The following is an 18,743-nucleotide window of genomic DNA, read 5'->3' on the forward strand; positions in this document are numbered from 1 at the left end:
CTGTTTTTAAATAACTAACGAACTAACTAACTAAATACAGCCTGACATACTGGCTGCTACACATACTAAAAATCTCTTGCATCATTACATCACCATCGTTACCAAAAACTCTTTCATAATGCCAAAAAAGGGCTAGTTTGAGAACTTTTTCTGTTTAAGTGACATCATTTGTTCTCCACTCCTCTTTTCTATCCTCTGCTAAACTTTCACCTGTGTCAGTTTTCACACCTAACTGTGATATGCACTGTATACACATCTTGGAATTGTGCACGTCCAGTGACCCTCTCAGCTTGGCCTCCACATGGCCTTTACTACTTGTGATATGCCCTGTATAGACAGCTTACAGTTACAGAACCTCAGTCACCCCCTCTCAGTTTGGCACTCCAAGCAGCAGCTTGTGTTGCTTGCACCTTAAGTGCTGTTAACTACCAAATTACATTAAGTTTTTCTGTAGGTTATAACAGCACAGGTCTGCTTATCAATGTTATCTGCATTTAAAACAAGTTAGCAGTGACGATGACGGGTGATTTAGATTGGAGGGGCAGACTTTTTGAAAAATGAACAATTCTGGTAACTGCTGCAGATTCAACTAATGAGTTTGTGTTTACAACAAACATATCATACTTTTAATATAAAAAAGTGTCTACAGTTGATCTTCAGGAACTTACTTGTATCCATTAAGAGGAAGCTTAAAATAACAGCAGACACAAATGAAGTACTGATAGCATCCAAAACAAATCCAAAAGCAGCATTTGATGCAATACTGATATACCATGCAGATGTATGGAGATCCTGCAACAAGTAAGCCAAGTTATTTCATCAATTTTGTGAATGTAGCAATCATACTTTTTAGTAGAATCATACTTAATGTAAATACTATAAGATATTTACTACAGAAATCATATGCAAGATGTATACAAAACAAGCTCCAATAATAATTTTGAATAAAGTAGGATCTATAAATCTTACTCCCTGAGATGATAATTGTTTGATCATATAAACAAGGCTTCCACAAAATGAAGTCTTGGCTGCTGGTAAATCTTTGGGTTGTATAGTTATCATCCATGAAACTTTTATGTTCCTAAGCGTTTCATCCAGAGCTACACTGGACATGTTCAGAACTACTCCTGGTTCTGCAAGTCCTGCCAAAAAGTTGGTACGACTCAGCAGAACCAGGAGCACCTCTGAAGATATCTAGTATAGCTCTAGATGAAACATTACAAACATTAAAGTTTCATGGGCCGCAACAATACCAATCATACCAACTGGAAGATTTACCAGCAGATAATTAACTTTTTATCAAGATGTAGTTGGGAAAAATATAAACCTGATTCGTTTGCTTCTGAAAATTTAGTATGTTTATTGAGGCCTGAGGAAAAGATGAGTAGTAATAGAGATGACAAATCAAGGACGAAAATTTGAACAGAAAAGCCTTACAAAAATCTGCACATAAAACCATAAATATAAGATATACTGGAACACAAAAAATTTAAATACCAGAATTGATTAATTCCTTTGGTCTATTCAAATCTCCAAGTGTTAAGTTCATTCAAGTGAATGCTTGTAGCTAATATTATTGACTTTTTAGGGATCATGTTTCAGTCTGTAGAAACAGTAAACAATACCCTTACTGGATCATTCTGCCCGCCTCCTTTGACAGGAACAGGTAGATTTTCAATTTCAAATTTATGTCACAAATCAAGGTCCATGGTCCCTTGGCAGTGTACAAACTGTAAACTACTAAGCAAATTCAGTAAAAAGATTCAGTGATTTATATCACAAATTTTGTGGCAAACTGACTCACTCATCAAAACCTGTAAGATATTTCCCACTGACAAAGAATCACGAAATTTGGCAAGAAGGAAGATTTTATAGTTATACTGTAACTATATCCCTTAAAAAAATTTATGTTTGCCATTAGAATATATTTTGCATTCATTATCCACCAAAGGCATAATGGATGAACATTAATGCATCCAAACACAAAATGTAAGGTATAGCCATATTTTAGTAAGTAAATAAAAAACCATTTTATTAAATCTTTTTATATCTACCTATACTGTTGAGCCAAAACATCATGAACACCTATTTAATAGCATGTTGTTCCACTTTTCAAATACAGTTCAACAGAGGTTGTGCTTGGCATGGATTCTGCAACCTTCGCGTGATTCCAGAAGTATGTGGCAACAGATGTCTATGCACTGGTCAAGCAATTCACACAAATTACAGAATGATGGTTTACATGCATGCAGCTGATACCCGATATATGTTCCACTGGATACTAGGTAGGAACATTCGCTGGCAAACCTCAATGTGTGTTCACTACAATGTCTATCAAACCACAGTAGCATGATTCAGATCTTGCAACACAGGCATTTATCCTGCGGGAAGACGCCACTGCCATAGAGGGAGACTTCAAGCATGAATCAATGCAGGTGGTACACAATTATGTTCACGTAGTTCACTGCTGTCTTGATGTCTTCGATTACCACCACAGACCCCATGGAAGCCCAACTCAGTGTACCCCACAGTGTAATTCTGCCCTCACCAGCCTGCATTAGTGGCATAGCGCATGTTTCGTGCAGCCATTCGCACAGATGACAGTGTAACGACCCAACCATTGACCTGGTGTAACGAGGAATACGATTCATTCGACGGGCGACACTTTTCTATTGATCCACGGTGAAAACTCACTGATGCTGTGCCCACTGCAATCATAACCTACAATGTCATTGCATCAACATACGAATATGTAGGATGTGATGTGGTGCTCCATGTTCAACAATGGCCTTTGAGCCTTGTACTTCAAAACACTTCGGCCTGCAACAACACTGTACGCTGTCATCAGACCTGCCACAGATTGCGGCCCATTCTTGATTAAACAGTGGGAGATCCTCCAACCTCTACGTTTTGTGATGAGATGTGGTCATCCAATACCATATGGTCTACTCATTATTTTACCATCATTCATTATCTTCCATAGGTGCTCATGACAGTAGTATGCCAACAGACGACCAGCTTTGCTGTTTCAGAGATTCTCATTCCAGCTGCAGGGCCACAGCAATGTGCCCTTTGTCAAAACTGCTTACATTAGTTAATTTCTGCATATGTTGGCTGTATCTCCACCATAATGACTGCTGATTAGTCTCTCTCCTACTTACATTCTTTCCTCATTGCACCACATGCTTGCAACACCACCAGAAGGCATTCATCCTCAAGGTTGGCATTGGTCGTAATGTTCTGGCTCATCAGTGTATAAAATTGAAGTCCCCTGCTCACTTCTGTTTATTTATCTGGGCTATTCTGAGGAACTACTGTAGAGATTTTGATGACTAAGATGTTGGGTACAAAATATAATATCTTTGATGGAGGAACAAAGAAGAAATTGTTATGAATCACTGGGACAAATTTGATTATTTAAACCAGTGGTTCCCAACAGGTGGCCTGCGGACCCCCAGGGGTCTGCGAGCTGTGCCAGAGGGGTCCACAAGATGCTATTAGAATAAAAAATATATTAAATATATTTCGTATGATAACAGATTTTTTTGTTTTGGCCGCTTCCTGCACGAGTAGAGCTTTAGCGAACGTTAACTTCTGCATCTAGAGTCTTCCTAGAGCCAACTGACACTAGCACACACTATGTTTTTACGGAGTTTGTTATACTAAACACCCAGATTTGAAGACAAAGATTTTGAGCAATAATAAAAAATTTAACAATAACAATGATGGTTAAATTTAAAAAGTTTTAAGCTCAATATTTTTTTCAGTAATGAATATGTCAATGTTTTTATCTAAGTACCAAAAACAGAAAATGTATAAAAAGACTCTTAACTTTTCTTTTTTTTAGGTACTTGATACTGCGATATGACAAGGTACCAATCATGCTCGATGAGGGGGTCCTCGAGAAAATTTTGTTGGGAAGCCCTGATTTAAGCAATTATTGTGAATTTAACAGCTGGGTAGGATTGATTGTTTCTGAAGGGTATGGGAATGAAAAGCAACTTAACTATGATGGCCACTAAAACCACCACGATGGTGGCATGCAACAAATTGGCTTGAAATGCGCTACATGCTTGGCTGTGCCTAAGATCAGCATTTCCATACAACCACAGAAAGTAGGCACGAGTAGCCCCATCTATATTCTGCATATGAGGGAAGAATGTGCAGTGTTTTCTCATTCAGAAATCTAATTTGAATGCTGTTTGTAATAAGATTATATGACACTTCACTTAAGAAGAAAAGTTTACAAGCACATGTTGGAATTTGACACTAGCAGGATTGGAGCCTATTGAGACTAAATGTATCATTCTGCAAGACTGCCACTTGTGCTGCTAAAGATCCCACAATTGTCATGCACATACGAAATTAGTAGGTTCATGAGGACTATATTCAATTCCATGCAGGACTTCAATGACCCCACATGAGTAACGCCCAAGAAGGGCACACACAGTGCTCACTTGGCAGTGCAGGATTGCACAACAAAGTCAGGTAACTTGGGTATCGTAATGAACTCATCAGCAACATTGGACAGAGTGGTGGCACCACGTGGCCTTTTCAGACAAGCCTCAGCACAGTGTATAGCACCTTGCTGGATGTAAATCTGTATAGACACCCTGAAGAACAATTTGCAGATTACAGTCATTGTAAATCTGGGCCAGCAACTGGCATCATGGTATGGGGTGCCACTGGATACACTGTTACCTCAGGTCTGCATAGCCATTAATTTGGACAGCAGCCATTACATTTCTGGCACGTTAAGGCTGCTGGCTGTTGGCTTTCATTGATGTATGGGCATGGGTTGCCAAAAGACTGGCACATCACCACTGACTCACTAGCCACTACAACTGATACACACTGTGGTACAGTTGAAACAGCTCAGTTCAACTATGCCTTGATGGGTCAGAGGCATTGTCACCGCTGGAGGCAGCAGCTGTGTATACAAAATTTTGCACCCAACATATTTCCCAATCATCTACGAATTCTGAAATTTATTCTTCCTGCAGTATTGTACACACAGTACATAAAATTTCATTATTTATCCTCCCAGGTGCTGTATTTTAATGGACAACACTATTGATGTGCCTAAAGAATACACAGTTTTCAAAAATTAGAAATGGGTGATAAGAATCTGCAAGAACAATAATTACACTCATCGCAAAGATTCATCTAAAGCCTTGGGGGTTCGACTACATCATGTGAGCACAGTTAATGATCAGTTGTGCAAATCACAATTAACCTTGATAATTACTGCACAGACACCTCTGTCCAGGACAGTGAAACAACACCTACAGTGAACTTCCAAGAAAGAAAACATGTAACTCGAAACAGCATTTTCTCTAAAGATTTATTTTGTAAAATTAATTGTCTAAGGAGATTAAAGGATTCACCAAATAAACTAAATTAAAAAGATAGTTAAAAAGCAACTGTTAAACAATACAATCTGTACAATGAGGTATTAAGTAAAAGTAGGAATGCAGTAAAAAACTGAAATGACAAGTGTTTCTATTATTATTTACTCACTTTACGACACACTTGTCAGGATTAAAAAAGCACACAGTATTGATTAATTACAGAGTCAGTTATCCTGGTTTACATTAGCTACATTGAGAGAGTAACTACATCACAGCATCCAAACAAATGCCTTCAATGGTTCAAGAGAACTTTACCATCACCAAACATGCACGTATAAATTACTTATTGCCAACAAATGTGAAGCATGTTACATTTCTGCAAGCAAAAGAACAGGGAAATATTTCACCATTGCAGCTACTGCGTCACCTTTGAGTGCAGTAAATGATACTGGCCCAACGAAAAGTTTGTTAGGCTTCTTGCCTGTACACAGAAGGTCAATGAATTGCACTAGTGACCTTGTCACTTTACCACAGATACCAGATCATTGTGTACTCAGTGATAGAACCCTACAGGAGTGCAGAGCGCACACACAACTTAAGTATCTTGGCAAGTGGAGAGGGAAAAAAAAGTAGAGTGTAAGAGTTAATTATTAGCACTTACATTATTTATGGCTTATTTTAAAGATGCCAATAATTGTCTTCTTCAGGCTAGCTTTCCGTGTAACACTCTTTCAAAATGAAATGGCCGTGGTGTATTATTTAACCTTTCTTGTGTCATATTCGTTGATTATCTATATGAATATTCTTTTCTTACTAATTTTTCCAAAGATTTCCTTCTCAGCAGTTCTGTCTGCAATTTTTGCTTAAACAAGTTTGCAGCAGTACTTTTAAATGTAAGGGAAGAAAGTTCATAAAACTACAGTGAAAATTCAGACAGGCTTAGATGCAATTACTGGGTCAGCTCTTTCACTGTATCAAACATTTCTATTTTAAGTCATTTGAATGTGTAAGTATATAATCACATCACAATGTAAACTGCAACCAATTACAGAACCAAATTAGAGAATTACATTCCACAGCAGCAGCATCCTAAATTAATTATACTTTTGTTTCACATAACATGACCTTAAATAAATCTTAACAAAAAATTGTAAATAAAGAATACCTGAAGGCTGTCAAACTCTTTCATGACCATTTCTTGTGCTGCTGATGACCTTATTGTTGTAAGGCCATTGAGAGAGGCTGATACATATGAAAACACTGGGCTTCGAGCTGAAAGCACCAAACTACTTTTAATAATGCAACAATATAATCGTCAAATCGAATATTAGTTAGCAACAGCTGACTATGTGTAGCTGCAAATGTTTCAGTGGATACAAAACAGTATTACTCCAACACATTGACAAGTTTACTCTGTTCCCAAGTGTACCAAACAAAAATGAAATCTATCAAGAAAATATAGTAAAGTGGCATTAATAGAGAAAGAAAAATGAAACATTAAATACAAAGCGTTACTGTACATCTACTTTAATCTCTCCCATCACAACTGACTGAAACGCATGTGCTTTTTGATATTCAAATTCCATCATATTCACATTTCAGATTTTTTCTGCAGCATTTTTGGAGCAGCAAAGTTAATCTTTATTTGATATTTTATTATTAATAGTAGATGTTCCAATAATTTGTTCCAGTAATTCATCAAAATTTAATATTTTCTAAATGTTTCAGGAACTAAGATTATTCAAGAAGAGCCATACTGGAATTTAATTCTCAACATTAACAAGTACCAGTGTTGCATGTGTAATTTGTGTCAGTAAACCAATAAATTTTTGTTACAGTGGCCAGAAATACTCTGTTTTGCAAATGAGCCTTCTGAAATTGTGTTACTAGACTTAAGCAGACCTCTGGCTTTCCCAAAATTTCTTGACAACTTACCATATTCAGCAACGCAGTACAATTTGCATAAATTAAAGTTAGGACATGATTTTATATCTCTCTAACATATTAGCAAACCCCTAATATCACAGAGAAAGACTTGAATTACACATCAATAATCGAGGGGTCTTAAAGTTACAGTTGCCCGCTTTTTTCTGGATTATCATTTCAAACATTTGTTTTGAATTCATTTTCTGCCGAGTTAAGCTTTTGAAAGCTTAATTAACATTTGTCTTCAACCTTAGCAAAAATCAGTATTTACTTTTTTGTTACAGGTACTTTAAATAAATGGTGATGTACTTACTGACTCCTTCCAGTCGTTTGATGTCTTGTGCTGTCTCAAGATACACACAGCGTATTTTGTAAAACAATGGACCAAGGATAATGATTACAATTATGAAGTAATAATTCACAATTACAACCATTATTAGTATCCCTGCCATGACAAGGAATATCTGAAAAATTGAAACTTTTATTAATAAATATTATAATACATTCTGGTTCAAATGGTTCAAATGGCACTGAGCACTATGGGACTCAACATCCGAGGTCATCAGTCCCCTAGAACTTAGAACTACTTAAACCTAACTAACATAAGGACATCACACACATCCACGCCCGAGGCAGAATTCGAACCTGCGACCGTAGCGGTCGCGTGGTTCCAGACTGAAGCGCCTAGAACCGCTCGGCCACACTGGCTGGCAATACATTCTGAAGAGAATTTATTTTGTGTGTCAGAAATCTATTGTGAAATTATGGAACAACTGACTTTGCACTAATAAAACTTCTCTGATGGCATACATTAATAGTTTTTAATTCTTCTTCACTTCCTTCTCTGCTTTCCTCTATGAAACCCTCCACCAGAAATAATAATTATCTATCTATCTAACAAATCTCAGAAGCTGCAAAACTATTCTCAAAACTGATTATGGCCCCCTGATTCTGAGTTGAATGGAAGGCAGGAACCAGAGAATTCAAATGTTCTGTGTAGAGATGGGTCGTTCGCAAACTAACGGGTCCAAATGAACGGTACATTGAGATGAACGGTACATTGAGATGAACAGAATGAGCAAAGAATGAATTCTGAGGAACAGTCTTTCACAATTCACTTCAGCTAAGGCTTTCTACTTATAATTCCCGGGAATGGGAAATGGTCAGTCTTTTTCCCCGCAACGGCAGGTCAGACCCGTTCCCATCTATCTCTGTCAGACGGACTTTTACTCCTTCGCATGACCACTCATCGCAGTTCCACTGTCCATTCTAGATCTGTTTCAAACTTTTTTTGAACTCTGAACTTCTGGTTCTTTTCGTATTCAATTCAGCATCCATGACCGGTAATTAAAACTTATTTTATAATAAAGTAAATTACATAAAAATTATGTTGTATGTAATACATACATCTTTTCGGGTGGCAAAACTGCATATCAACTTACTTCACTATTTCAATAAGAAGCAGAAGAAATACTTGTAAAAAGGCAAAATTTGTTATTAGAAGTCGGCACAGCACACATGAATAGCCATTTTCAGTTTTTTTGGATCAAAGGTATAAGAACGTGTTCATTGTTATGGAAGGCAGACCAACTTACAAACAAATGAAGCCCATGCGCCGAAAGCCACCGAGAGAAGCCGAAAGCCACCGAGAGAAGCCGAAAGCCACCGAGAGAAGCCGAAAGCCACCGAGAGAAGCCGAAAGCCACCGAGAGAAGCCGAAAGCCACCGAGAGAAGCCGAAAGCCACCGAGAGAAGCCGAAAGCCACCGAGAGAAGCCGAAAGCCACCGAGAGAAGCCGAAAGCCACCGAGAGAAGCCGAAAGCCACCGAGAGAAGCCGAAAGCCACCGAGAGAAGCCGAAAGCCACCGAGAGAAGCCGAAAGCCACCGAGAGAAGCCGAAAGCCACCGAGAGAAGCCGAAAGCCACCGAGAGAAGCCGAAAGCCACCGAGAGAAGCCGAAAGCCACCGAGAGAAGCCGAAAGCCACCGAGAGAAGCCGAAAGCCACCGAGAGAAGCCGAAAGCCACCGAGAGAAGCCGAAAGCCACCGAGAGAAGCCGAAAGCCACCGAGAGAAGCCGAAAGCCACCGAGAGAAGCCGAAAGCCACCGAGAGAAGCCGAAAGCCACCGAGAGAAGCCGAAAGCCACCGAGAGAAGCCGAAAGCCACCGAGAGAAGCCGAAAGCCACCGAGAGAAGCCGAAAGCCACCGAGAGAAGCCGAAAGCCACCGAGAGAAGCCGAAAGCCACCGAGAGAAGCCGAAAGCCACCGAGAGAAGCCGAAAGCCACCGAGAGAAGCCGAAAGCCACCGAGAGAAGCCGAAAGCCACCGAGAGAAGCCGAAAGCCACCGAGAGAAGCCGAAAGCCACCGAGAGAAGCCGAAAGCCACCGAGAGAAGCCGAAAGCCACCGAGAGAAGCCGAAAGCCACCGAGAGAAGCCGAAAGCCACCGAGAGAAGCCGAAAGCCACCGAGAGAAGCCGAAAGCCACCGAGAGAAGCCGAAAGCCACCGAGAGAAGCCGAAAGCCACCGAGAGAAGCCGAAAGCCACCGAGAGAAGCCGAAAGCCACCGAGAGAAGCCGAAAGCCACCGAGAGAAGCCGAAAGCCACCGAGAGAAGCCGAAAGCCACCGAGAGAAGCCGAAAGCCACCGAGAGAAGCCGAAAGCCACCGAGAGAAGCCGAAAGCCACCGAGAGAAGCCGAAGCTGCATGCAACATTGACTGAGTAACACTCCGCATCATAGATGGACATAGATTTATAACTAGATTTTTCTGCCAGCCAACACTGCAATTCCCTGTGACAGGTAGAATGGCCACACCAGAGTGCGTTAGAGTCGTTCGTGTTTAGTGTTACTAAGAGGCCTGGTAAGGTATGTAATGGGCATGAATAATGGCAGATGAGTCATCACTGAAGGACACAGATTCCACGTACTTACACGAGATGGTGTTATCAGCACCTGAGAGTTTGAAAGAGGCCTCGTGGGTTTCCGTTTGGCCAGCTGGTCGAATTGTGAAATATCCAGATTTTTGGTGTATACAGATGTGACATTAGTACAACATTGGGCTGGATGGGAATGAGCACCACATGGGAGGACAGCCGTACTGTGTACCAAGCACACTATACTGCCTTCACCTCTGCACCTGCCATCTGACACAAAGTTACAGATTCCCTCAAACATTCTGTATCATCCTGCACCTTTGAATGCTTACCACCCCTTGTGTAGACTGTCAAACACAACAACACAAATGGTGTGTTTGCAATGGTGCCAGGTAACCATGCAGCGGTAATGAATCTTGGCTCTGCACTACCTCAAATGACCATTGTCCAGGAGTATTGTGCAACCTGGAAAGAGGTCTTATTTTCCCAATGTTTTGGAGAGGAACAGCAGTGTTACTTCTGGCATAATGTAGTGAAGTATCATTGGGTATGACTTTAGGTCATTCAGGACAATGGTAAGTCATGGACATCCAGAGTTGTCATATGTTACCTCTAATGAGACAGTATCATGGCACCAATTTACAACAGAATATTGGTAATCCATGAATGGCACATATTTCTATTGACCATCTGCATGATGTTGAGGTACTACTGTGGCATGCAAGATCCCCAGATCTGCCACCAATAGAACAAGTGTGGGACTAAATCCCAGTGACAGCATCCAGGATATCAAGGACTAGCTAGAGTAACTGTGGGCCAGCTTGCCTCAGAGGAAAAAACAATAGCCTTATGGCACACTTGTTAACCAAAAAAGTGCATGTGTCAAGGACATGGGGGTGAGTGGGGGGGGGGGGGGGGGGGGGGGCAAGGTAATCTGTACCAAGAAGTGAACTCATACTTTAAAGTCTGTGTAATTTTTACTTGATTTTGTGGTCACTGATATGATATCACATACCCTCTCCACCTGTGAAGTTTCATTCCATTTCCTCTACAACACCTGGGGTACTTGAGTTTCTTTGTCAGCAGTGATTATTGAAGCTTTCTAAACAATCAAAGAAATCCTGTTCATATGCGAAGGCTATCAGTGACACCAAGGATGGAGTCCAGGCGTGGTTGGGACAGGAACTACTATTAAGGATAGAGAAGCAACAGCCAAACTGCTAAACTCTGTATTGAAACATTCCTTTACAAAGGAAAACCCAGGAGTATGCCCTGATTTAATTCTCCCACCAGTGCATTGACTAGTAATGAAAATAATAGTGTCACTGTCATTAAGCAGCAGATGAAATTTTTAACATTCAACATAACTACAGGGACGGCGAGTTCAAGGAGAGGGGAGGGGAATGGCTATAGTGGTTGGACGGTTATATTCTAGGTTTGGCTGTTTCAATTCTGCCCCCGTAGAAGGCAGGCACTGCTAATTGTTCCTCAGCTTCCTCATGCAGCTACTATAGGCTATCCAGCAGGAGGCCCACTAGATATTCTGTGCGCGCGCACTAGCTACACGGACAACCTTGCCTTCGTGCACTTTGGCAGTGCAGAACTGTCGCGTAGGCTCCAACCGAGTTGACTGTCCCTTGCATCAGTGTTGTCCACCTCTTCCATAAATTACTCCATGCATATGCTGGAATGGTTCCCACAATACAGCCACAGGTCCTATCCTTGTTGAACTACATTTGCAAAATACATTCCTTTGTTGCCTAAACAGCCATCTGCTCACCTGTGCCCACTGGTACCTCGCTGATTGCTGGTGGGTATGCGAGCCGGAACAGCCTACTGTAGCTCATCATCTAGTTTGTAGTGTGCCGTGTACCCCCAAAATTCTGCCCACCACACCTGGAACAGATTTTCGTTGCCCTCCCAATCTCTAAGATTTTTGTCAGCTCATATGCTCCTTCTGCACCCATCTCCCTACCCTATGGCTCCTATCCCTCTGACTGTCCCCACTGCAAGACTTGCCCTATGTACCCTCCTACCACCACCTATTCCAGCCCTATAACTGGCAAAACATACTATCAAAGGGAGAGCCACCTGTGGAATGACATGTTGTATACCAGCTGTTATGTAAACACTGTTTGGCCTTTTATATTGGCATGACTACCACCAAATTATCAATTAGGATGAATGGGCACAGGTAGAGGGTGTACACTGATGACAAACAATGTCCTGTAGCAGATCATGCTCTGCAACTGACAACTGTGACCTCGGCACCTGTTTCACCACACACCCCATCTGGATTCTTGCCCCCACACAACAGTTTCTCAGAACTCTGCAGGTGGGTACTAGTAATACACCATGTCCTTTGTTCTCACCACCCACCTAGTAAGCATGTTAATTTCTTCCATTTCAGCATTGTTCACAGTAACTACTCTTTTCTTCACTCCATTTTATTTTTCTACACCTTTCATTGTCTTACCTGTCTATTTTTCACCCCCCCCCCCCCCCTTATGTGCAGTGCACTTAGCTTTTTACTCTTATTAACTCCTGCATGGTGATTAATCAGTAATATCTGTTTTGCATATTACCCTGTCTTCCACCTTTAAGAGCTCAGGCTTTCAAATCTCATTTGATGCAGTCCCCAACAATCAGTCTTTCCTTCTCATCCCGTGCGGTAAGTCTCCCCTGAACCATGGTTCTGCGTGACTTTCTCAAAATCTACCACTTTTCCTAGACCATTCCAGTCCTTTTCATTCACCCCTCTTCCTTCCCCTTCAACCCTTCTGCCTGAAGAAGGTGGCAATGGCTCCAAAATCTTGCCCAATAACAACCTCCTTTTACGTGTGTATTCTGTGCCACTTGGTGAGTAGATCTTTTTTATTTATCTATTCAGTTAAATTATTTAGACCATGTGATACATTTTAAGGAAAACAGACATGAAAAGTAAAAAACACAGAACACCAAAAACAGTGCACCACTGACCTCAAACAATGAAATCTTAATGTCATTTTCTGAAACAGCATTCTTTTCTGTTGTATGCAGCAGTGGATCCTCTCAAATCAATGAAGTCTTCACTATACTATTTCTTGGTAACGATGTTCATGAAGATCAAGAAACCCACCCAGGTAAGGACTGCATATTCAGTATCACACTACTAGGAGATGGATCGGTATTTACAGTATTCTGGAAGTATAGTCCATTAGAAGATCTTCAAACATTATAAATCAAATCCCAAGATGCTTCTTACAGAGCTATCTGCCACGAAACGATACGAACCAGCAACCAAAATGAAGATGATGTGCCTTCTGGACAGAGGAGCATAAACAAGCCCACTCACAATGTATGAAGAAATTTTCACACAGAAGAAAGCAAATGAAGTGCAATACGTTTCGAGTCAGATCTAATGAATGGGTGAGTAACAATAATAATATAATACCTTTCACACTTTTTTTGTCATCCTTTCTCCAACATTTCAAGTAATGATCTCCTAGACTTAAAAATAAATCTATAGGAAGAGATGTCATGTAATATATAGTTTAAAAACAAAGATGATGTGACTTACCAAATGAAAGTGCTAGCAGGTCGACAGACACACAAACAAACACAAACATACACACAAAATTCAAGCTTTCGCAACAAAGTGTTACCTCATCAGGAAAGAGGGAAGGAGAGGGAAAGACTAAAGGATGTGGGTTTTAAGGGAGAGGGTAAGGAGACATTCCAATCCCGGGAGCGGAAAGACTTACCTTAGGGGGAAAAAAGGACGGGTATATACACACACACACACACACACACACACACACACACACACACACACACACACACACACACACACGTCTGTATATGTGTGGATGGATATGTGTGTGTGTGTGTGTGTGTGTGTGTGTGTGTGTGTGTGTGTGTGTGTGTGTATACCCGTCATTTTTTCCCCCGAAGGTAAGTCTTTCCGCTCCCGGGATTCGAATGACTCTTTACCCTCTCCCTTAAAACCCACATCCTTTCGTCTTTCCCTCTCCTTCCCTCTTTCCTGATGAGGCAACAGTTTGTTGCGAAAGCTTGAATTTTGTGTGTATGTTTGTGTTTGTTTGTGTGTCTGTCGACCTGCCAGCACTTTCATTTGGTAAGTCACATCATCTTTGTTTTTGGATATATTTTTCCTACGTGGAATGTTTCCCTCTATTATAGTAATATATAGTTTGATGTACAGACGCCTTTTATTCCTTTGGAATCAGTTATTGTGGGCTATGAATTTAAGGTGAAAGCTGACAGTGCTAAAATGAGGTATTACTGAAAAAGTGTAAGTACTTTTAGTTACCTGTATAGCATCTAGCATAGCTCTAGGGAGCATTTCATCAACTGCACCCATGTCCTTGGAGAAACGATTCAACACTCGACCTTAAAAAGCAATTATTATTCAGTACATACAAACAATAGGAACAGAACTAATACATACTCAACGATCACCACTAGCAAAGAAAAACAGATTACTGGCAACATCTTAATCAAGAAACAGTAATAGCTTATCATAACTGTTTCTACATGTTTTAATGTAGAATCTGTTAGAAAAACTGTTTTTGATCCAGTATTGAGAAAGAGAAAAAAAATGAGTGTGCTGACTTAAGAGGTCGTTGACTGTTCAGTTACAATGGTGAGCAAGTTGATAGTGTGCAAATTCCAATAGGAGGAATATGATGCTGATATGAAAAGAATTTAAGTATCTGCCACAAAAACAGAAGTGCACACAGTAACTAGTTTTTCTGTCTGTGAGATTGGGCTATGAAAGGTTCCACAATAAAAGAATCAGGAAAGAAATGAAATAAGAAAAATGGCATCAGAATTGAAGTTATAACTTGATTATTTGACAAAACATGGATTCATGTGTGTGACACTGAATAAATGCTTTGAAGGAAACATTGAGCTACGAATATTGTGAAATGAAAGTGTCTGCCCGTGTTCAACTGCTGTTCTAAGCAGAACACTGGTGCATAGATGTGTAGCGTATGATACAACTTCTCTTGTGAGAGAAAAGAACAGGTGGTGAGAGAAAATTGAGGAAAGGAAGTGGTGGATCCAAAATATACATATTAACCACTAATTATTATTCCACCCTGGATATAAACTAGTCACATAGAGTTCAACCAGGTTTACAAATTTGCACATGTGCCAGTTGTGTTCATTGCAGCTTGGTAAGCAGAAGCTCGTTCTCCATGAGAAGTTCTGTTAACTATCTAATGAAAATAAAGCTACCGATCAAAAGAAACAATTTTAAACACGGAAAAACTGAATTTTAGGAGAGGAAGATAAAGCTATACGTACCTGATGGATTGGTGTCAAAGAAACGCATTGTTCCTTTCAATATAGTATTAAACATTCTATCATGAAGCCCCTGTGAAGAATTCATTGTAATTTTGAAGAAGACTAGGGATCTCAGTATAGTTATAGTTATACTTCCAATTATACATATAGTATATATGTATATATACTGATCTCTTGTGAAGAACATAGATCTGTGATAAATTGGATGATTATCATAATCTTTTAGAGTCAAGCTGGGATTATTTTTTTCTGAAAACTCTGAATCATTCCACTCAGTAGAAACATCAAGTCCGAGAATTGCTTCAGTTGTATTCAGAATGTCAAATAACGTAGTGTTTGAGAATGGATTCGACTCATCAAGGAGAAATTCAGCTTCAAAACTGGGAACAGAACTGCTGTTCGGCATATTATAAGCATCCTGCTTAGCTATTAATTCCTTCCTTAGTTGCTCCTGGTTAGTCCTGGAAAACAACAGGAAGAAGATTATTCTAAAGTTTCTGCATTGTTAACAAAATACTCATATATATCAGAGGTAGGTAGATATATATATGAGAGAGAGAGAGAGAGAGAGAGAGAGAGAGAGAGAGAGAGAGAGAGAGAGAGAGAACTATTATGAATTGATGCAGTACTTTTAATTTTCCAAGCAATAAGCACTGCATATCATTGTTAAATAACAATATATCCATAACATTACGCTGCTGTTTCTGATTCCTACAGCCACATGGTAGAGCTAGCGATGAATCTTATGCTTTAGGTCCATGCCTTGCAGTTTATCAAGTAGGAGCTAACGTAACATGGCATATGTTTTACAACCACATACCAACCATAGCTGCAAGTGTTTCATTGAAGTGTGGAGGAAATGACAGGAGCACTAATCAGACTTTTAAGGAACAAATGAAAACTACTACACTACGAGGGTAAAGAAGCTTTCACATTAGGTCTGCTATAGCACAGATTTAAAAAGTTGAATATTGTGTATTTTATCAATTAATAGTCGTGAACAGTTGTCAGCAACTATGATCAGCTTTCTCATACTAACACCACCCCTAATCTATTTGTCTATTTATTGTGGTGTCCTTGCCTATGGGAGCAGCTTTCATTCATAAGATATCAGACAAGTTGTACGTACAAAGTAATTTAGATGCTGTGAAAACAAGAGAGAATTTATGAATGCCTAGTTTTGTCTTAAATGTGTGGCATCAGGTTACTATTCATATCATTTTTAGGGATAATTTATACTGTGTCACCACTAAAATACCATACCAGAACAACTGATTTCCACAAATATGCAAAAATCACATTTAACTATAAAAGTAAATATTTATGTGAATATGGCGTGTGTGTGCGCGCGTGCGCGTTCGTTCTTTCTGACATGACCAAAAGAAAAAGACACCATGAGGGATTAGCAGCTGTGACATACACATTATGTAAATTGAAGGTGGAGTAGGAAAGGAGGGGAAAGGGGCAGGGGACAGAGAACAGGGGAACTAACTGTATCAGCTGCATCGGAACTTTGTGCGGAATCGGCAGTGACGAGTGAAGATGTGTGCTGGACCACAACCCAAACCTGTGATCTCCTACTTACTACGCATTTGTGTTAACTGGTGATGCAGTGGTTAATGCAACTGTCTGGTGAGCAGGAGATCCTGGGTTTGGGTCTCAGTCCGGCATACATTTTCACTTGTCGTTTATTTCACATGAAGTCCCGATGCAACTGATATCATTAACTCCTTCCCTTTTCTTTCTCTTCCCTTCCCTTCCCTTCACCCTCAATTTACATAAAAAGTATATACAATGTGTGTATGATCTTGCTTATATCTGTGCTGACATAACTTTGCAGTATACATTCTACCATTCTTGATTTAGCTACCTTATGAAAAACAGAACGGTCTAAAATGGTCTTACCAATATGTCACCCAGTAATCTGCCCCACTGGAAGCAATCTGTCCAAGCAGGAGCACAACAACCAGCCAGCAAAGTAGCAACCAACTTGATCCAGCCGTAAAGTAATCTTTGTAAAGCGTATTGCTCAGTTTTCCCTTTTCAAGCATTTCAGCTGTTTCAGTTGGCTCTTCCACCTCGTCATCCTCATCCCCTTTACTCTGCAGAACGAAAACCATCTTAATTTCCCACTGTTCATCATAATACAACTCATTAATATTCATAATATTTATTTACTGCTGAAAATACACATCCATTGTTCCTTAAATCTTAAATAATATTATTTTGAACTTTATCAAGTCACTCAGATACAATTTCAGCTGTACAAGGATTGATTATAATTCTATTCACTACGGTATCTTGAAAGGTAGCATTATCTCTGTAATAATACATTTGACGCTCGAGCTTTTAAAAGTAGGGGTCCAGTGAACTATAGCATTGCAAAGAATCATGATAAGGGGCTAATGGAAACAGAACAGGTTTTATCCCATCCTGGTATTATCTGTAGTCAGGTTGCCTTTATCACCTAGTTCTTTAGTAGAAATGGGAATTAGGAAAAGAAGATGTTACAGGCTTTAGCAACTGAGCACAATCTGTAGGGTGAATTAGACAATATGCACTACCTGGCATGGCAAAAGATGTGATCTTGTCATGGTAGTATACTTGGCTCCATTCCAATCCTTATTTCCAGATAATCACTAAATGCATCCCACTATTTTTACACACTCCAAGTAGGACCGTATGTTTGCAACAAAATATTTCAAACAATTTCAAACTAACAGTATAACACTTTCATTTGAGTTTGGTTTCCTTTAGAAGAGCTTTTGGATGGCACATTGACTATAAAAAGATGTCTGTGTTAAAACCCGAATTAATTTATTTTATTTATTTATTTTTTTATTTATTTTTTCTATCCATTTGTAGACAATATAGATTGTATTGATGTTGTCAGCAAATACATATATAGGTGATACAGAGACACGAGTATATAAAAGTACAATTGCATTTCCTAAATATAAACTACAGTTATTTGTCTTACTGTGTTTTATGATTATACATGATGTACCACTGTTATTGAACATACTAAAGAAAGCTCCTAGTTACAGTACTTAATCAGTCACATTGTCGACTAAATGTTACCTACTTTCCAGGTAATCTTTGACAGACTAAAAACCCTTTTCTACCAAATAACTTTTTAGGCCATGTCTGAAGGCATATATTTTGTTTCTAACTTTTATATTCTGTGAAAGTGTTGAATAGTTTAAGTCCATTGTATAGTACAATATCCTGTGTTTTCATTTTGTTTTTTCTGCTCAGATGTAGGTGGTGACTTCATCT

The 18,743-nt window shown here is 39.6% G+C and overlaps 1 protein-coding gene across 1 annotated transcript in view; it reads right to left on the reverse strand.

Moving 5' to 3' along the window:
• LOC126458616 (ATP-binding cassette subfamily C member 4-like) overlaps positions 1–18,743 on the reverse strand; it is a 305,514-nt gene that overhangs the window by 47,758 nt on the left and 239,013 nt on the right. The window contains exons 13-18 of the mRNA XM_050095782.1: positions 17,370–17,566; positions 15,465–15,925; positions 14,464–14,543; positions 7,591–7,741; positions 6,517–6,623; positions 669–792 (exon numbers count right to left, since the gene is read on the reverse strand). Of these exons, the coding sequence (XP_049951739.1) occupies positions 669–792; positions 6,517–6,623; positions 7,591–7,741; positions 14,464–14,543; positions 15,465–15,925; positions 17,370–17,566 (1,120 nt within the window). The remainder of the gene's footprint in view (positions 1–668; positions 793–6,516; positions 6,624–7,590; positions 7,742–14,463; positions 14,544–15,464; positions 15,926–17,369; positions 17,567–18,743) is intronic.

This window comes from Schistocerca serialis, chromosome 2 (assembly GCF_023864345.2).
Source record: "Schistocerca serialis cubense isolate TAMUIC-IGC-003099 chromosome 2, iqSchSeri2.2, whole genome shotgun sequence".
Lineage (NCBI taxonomy): Eukaryota > Metazoa > Arthropoda > Insecta > Orthoptera > Acrididae > Schistocerca > Schistocerca serialis.